Source organism: Portunus trituberculatus, chromosome 50 (assembly GCF_017591435.1).
Source record: "Portunus trituberculatus isolate SZX2019 chromosome 50, ASM1759143v1, whole genome shotgun sequence".
Taxonomy (NCBI): domain Eukaryota; kingdom Metazoa; phylum Arthropoda; class Malacostraca; order Decapoda; family Portunidae; genus Portunus; species Portunus trituberculatus.
In genome coordinates this window covers 28,770,520-28,775,519 of record NC_059304.1, presented here as the reverse complement: position 1 = coordinate 28,775,519, position 5,000 = coordinate 28,770,520, and the positions used below count along the sequence as shown (strand labels likewise).

General features: G+C 37.6%; 1 protein-coding gene across 1 annotated transcript in view; it reads right to left on the bottom strand.

Moving 5' to 3' along the window:
* The window catches only part of LOC123500119 (stress-activated protein kinase JNK-like), a 546,161-nt gene that overhangs the window by 168,238 nt on the left and 372,923 nt on the right, over nucleotides 1-5,000 (bottom strand). Inside the window, 1 exon segment of the mRNA XM_045248784.1 lies at nucleotides 1,215-1,349. Within this exon segment, the coding sequence (XP_045104719.1) occupies nucleotides 1,215-1,349 (135 nt within the window).

Below are 5,000 nucleotides of genomic sequence, written 5' to 3'. Positions count from 1 at the left end.
CATGGACCAGGAAGGGAGGGTCAAGTGGGTGGAGCTTTAAGGCTTAGTTTTTGAGGGAGTTTAACCAATCAAAGGGAACCTGAAGCCTTCAACTGGTGTGGAATTGCCAAGTGTTGCTACTGGAAAATATATGTGCCCGGATTGGCAAGAAGTTTACAACAGGCATCTGTACATACCTAGTATAAAAAATCACTGACTATTATCATTTAATTTCTGTCGAGAGAGAGAGAGAGAGAGAGAGAGAGAGAGAGAGAGAGAGAGAGAGAGAGAGAGAGAGAGAGAGAGAGAGAGAGAGAGAGAGAGAGAGAGAGAGAGAGAGAGAGAGAGAGAGAGAGAGAGAGAGAGAGAGAGAGAGAGAGAGAACTACCTCTGAGTCAGATATCTCTCCACCACCTCCCAGTCCATATACGTTGCTAGGACCAATTTTTATTGACTGGATGGAAGAGCTTAAAATCCAAAATTCTCCATTAGAATATTTGCAGTTTTTGTTTTTTCCTTTTACTGCCTCTTTTAGTTTAATTAATTCTTCCCTTTCTTTTTAATTTGTCTCTTTTTCAACTATATGCTTTTTGCAGAGCTAGGATTGACTTTAATCTTTTCAGGTGCAACTTTGACTTTGGGACATTGCCATCAGGTAAGATGCGACTGAAACTTTGCAACTATTTTTGGTCTCCCAGTTTAACTTGTGACTTTGTGACATCAACTTTTTTCCCAGTGCAATTCTGCTAAATTACAAAGTAAACTTTAGCACAATATAAGAAACATACTTTTATGAGCCATGGAAACACATGTTTGGTATTTTTTTAAATTTTCTTAATTAAAACACATCCTAAACTAATATTTACAAGTCATCCTTCTGTTCCTCCATGTTTACCCTGCACATTTTCTCCAGCCATGACAATTTCTTTTAAAAATCTCTTTGTTCCTGTTCCAAGTCTTGGCAAAAAATCATGGAAAATTGGCAGTATGACTTTACTTAGTGGGACCTTTCCAAAATGTATGCAACTTTTGACTTTGCAATTTCAAAATTCATAGTCTGGTTAAGTCCTAAAGTTGCAACTCGCAAAGTCGCCCAGCTCTGGCTTTTGTCCTCTAATATTTATCCAGCCTCCAGGCTCCTCCTAAAGTCTCCTCAGCAATCTTCTGTGATAAAAATTTAATTGCACATGTGTATGCGTGTGTGTTGTACATGCATTTTGTGCATTAATATGTACCTCAGGAGCACGGTAGTATCTGGTAACCACATAAGGAGTCATCATGAAGGTAGTGCCTGCTGTTCGAGCAAGTCCGAAGTCTAGGATCTTGAGAGTGCAATCAGATTTCACCACAATGTTGCTGGGCTTGAGATCCTGCAAAAAATAAGCATGATTGACTTTAATAAGCAACTAGTTAGTCATATTTAAACAAACCATCCCTACTTGTAGATGTTATGAAACTCATAGTAAATGGAATATAGATGAAGATTAATACATTAATTAATGTACTATTGAACCTCAATAACTCAAACCCTGAAAACACAAATTTTGCAATAAGTCAGACTCTGATCACCCCAGGGACTAAAGTTTGAGTTGAACTGCATGCCCAGTTTTGTTTTGTTTTTAATAGATTTTTTTCACTTTTTATTTTGTTTTCTATTAACATTATAAAAAATGTAATTCCAACTGAAAACTGCATTTTTATTATAGTTTAAAATGATAACAAACAAATGTGGATCAGAGTTTATACCGATTTTGTGAAAACCTTTGAAGCATAAAAAAAAAACACTGAGACATATGATTTTTCATAATTTCCTACTTGTTTTGTTATTTGCATTCATATGATTGACATAAAATTTTCACATATGATTGTGTATACAATAGTGACTTCCAGGAGCATGATAAGATCACAACGCATCAGATCTCTGCTTCTCTAGATAATATTACTCACTCATACCTGAGGGTAGAGAAGGCGCCATAAGCAGTGTCATGGCAATCTGCTGTTTTACAAATTAACTGGACACTGAGTTGTTATTAATGAAGTGAGATAATGATACAGTGAAGTAGTTATTTATTATCTGGTCCAGCTTTATACCTCTGTCTCAACATAATCTTTTTAAATAATGTTATTGTGAAAATTATGTGATGTATAGTTGTGATAATGAAGGTAATGAGAAAAAAGTGTTTGAAAAGATAATAGCAGTCTTATGGTGTAGAGAGATGGTGGAGATGGGTGGCAGTGAGGCTTGGGTGGGGTGAGGTATGAGGCCAGCATCTTGGAGGGAGAGATAATGGGGAGATAACATGTGTGACATAGGGAGAGAGGAGGCCAGAAGCAAGGATTCAAGGTCCAGCTGTCTCCCAATGATACATTTGTTTTCTTGTTGTCATCTCTTCTTGAAGTTTCTGATTTTAATCCTCATCAATTTATGCCTGTAAGGACATTATTTGTGATGCCTGGCCATGTACTGTGTAGGGCGCTAGTCAGGCTATGACACAAACGCACAAGACATTTCAAAATAGCTTCCTGATGGAAAGGGTATTTAACAAGCAAAATTTAAACTACACCATCTAGTAATTTGGGGTCTGAAGGTTTTGGAAACACAAATGTGATACCAAAATTTTAAATCCCCCCAAACTAACTAAATATATAAATAAATATATAAATAAATAAATATATATACAGGCAACCCCCGCTTAACAAACGGGTTGCGTTTCTAAGAAAATGTTCGTTAAGCAAATTTTCGTTAAGCGAACCAGTTATAACAAGTTTGAACCCTGACTTGAACTTCCATTGAGAGTAAACAAAGCGAGAGTGCATCATAGTACAGTGAAAGCTTTAATGAAAGTAAAAATTCTGAAGTTAAACATTTAGGCAGTTTAATTTAAGTTATTATAATGTACACAAATGTATGTATGTATGTAAGTAACTTTATAATGTTGAAGTTCTTAAATTTATGAAGGGAGGGAGAGTGAAACAGGAAAGACACTAACCGGCAACCTATGGAATGTAAACAATGGGCGCATCATTGTACCGCATACAAAACTTATGTACCACATTTCCACAGGGCTTTCCATTTTATCCATTGTAGAGTCACTAGTCCAGGTGGTTCTTTTAACTTGCAAGGAAGATACGGTCTCACCAGCCTTCTTAATAAAGTCTGTTGACTTGAAAATAGTAGACAGTAGATGGAGTCAAGATGGTGGCAAGCAATGCTATTACTTTTCTTGCCTCTCGTGTCTGTGAATAATATCCAGCTTCACTTCGAGAGTAGGAGACTTCCTTTTCTTTTTAGCAACACTAGGTGACATTGCAGGGCCGGTTGCAGGGTGTTTTGGTGGCATGTAGAGCATGAGATGACGAGCTGGTGCTGGACCCTGTTTTTGTTTTGAACTAGGAGCGGGGAAGGGTAGGGGAGTGAGTGGTGAGCATTTTGTCCAAAGAGGTTGTGTATTTACCTAATTGTATTTACCTAATTGTAACATACGGAAAAGAGCTATGCTCGTGTTGTCCCGTCTCCATATCTATTAATGTCCAGCTTTTCTTAAAATCATGAATATTCCTTGCGTTGACCACTTCCACGTCTAAACTATTCCATGCTTCCACCCTTCTATGAGGAAGCTATATTTTCACATCTCTCCTATAAGTGGCCATTTTAGTTTTCCCATGCCCTCTCGACATTCTTTCATTCCACATACAGATCTTCCCTATCCATTTTTCCATGCCAATCATCACTCTGTATATTGCTATCAGGTCTCCCCTTTCTCTTCTGTTTTCCAGGGTTGGAAGTTGCATTCTTTTCAGTCTGTCTTCATAAGTCAAATCTCTTAAGTCAGGCACCATTTTCGTTGCAGCCCTCTGTACTTTCTCTAGTTTCCTTATGTGTTTCTTTAAGTTCGGAGCCCACTGTATTGTTGCATATTCAAGCCTCGGTCTTATCATTGCTGTGTGTGTGTGTGTATTTACCTAATTGTATTTACCTAATTGTAACATACGGAAAAGAGCTATGCTCGTGTTGTCCCGCTCCATATCTATTAATGTCCAGCTTTTTCTTAAAATCATGAATATTCCTTGCGCTGACCACTTCCACGTCTAAACTATTCCATGCTTCCACCCTTCTATGAGGGAAGCTATATTTTTCACATCTCTCCTATAAGTGGCCATTTTAGTTTTTTCCCATGCCCTCTCGACATTCTTCCATTCCACATACACAGATCTTCCCTATCCATTTTTTCCATGCCAATCATCACTCTGTATATTGCTATCAGGTCTCCTTTCTTCTGTTTTCCAGGGTTGGAAGTTGCATTCTTTTCAGTCTGTCTTCATAAGTCAAATCTCTTAAGTCAGGCACCATTTTGTTGCAGCCCTCTGTACTTTCTCTAGTTTCCTTATGTGTTTCTTAAGTTCGAGCCCACTGTATTGTTGCATATTCAAGCCTCGGTCTTATCATTGCAGTAATTATTTTCTTCATCATTTCTTCATCTAAATATACGAACGCCACTCTTATGTTCCTCAATAAGTTCAATACTTCCAATTATTTTGTTTATATGTCTCTCTGGCGATAGGTCATTGGTAATTGTCACCCCAAGGTCTTTTTCTTCATGACTGGTTTTTATGTCTTCATTTCCTATCTTGTACATACTCCTGATTCTTCTTTCACTCTTGCCAAACTCAAAATGGAGAGAGAGAAAACATAAAAAGGTGATAAATAATATCATTAATGTGGTGCAGGAGGAGGAAAAGACCTAGTACAAGAAATAGAGGACTTCCATAGAATTGGAAAGTTCACAAGAGAAGGTATGAGGCCAATAAGAATCAAACTTAAGTCACAAAAGGATGTAGATGAATTGGTGGAGAAGTCATGGAGGCTAGCCCAGCAGGAAACAACAAGGAAGATTTGGTTGAGAAGAGATCTCGGTGAAAAGGAAAGAGAAATGTTAAATGAGTTGAGAAAGGAGGCTTTGAAAAAAATGAAGAGAGGACAGAAGAGGAGAAGAAAGAGTTTTTCTGGAGAATCTTGGATA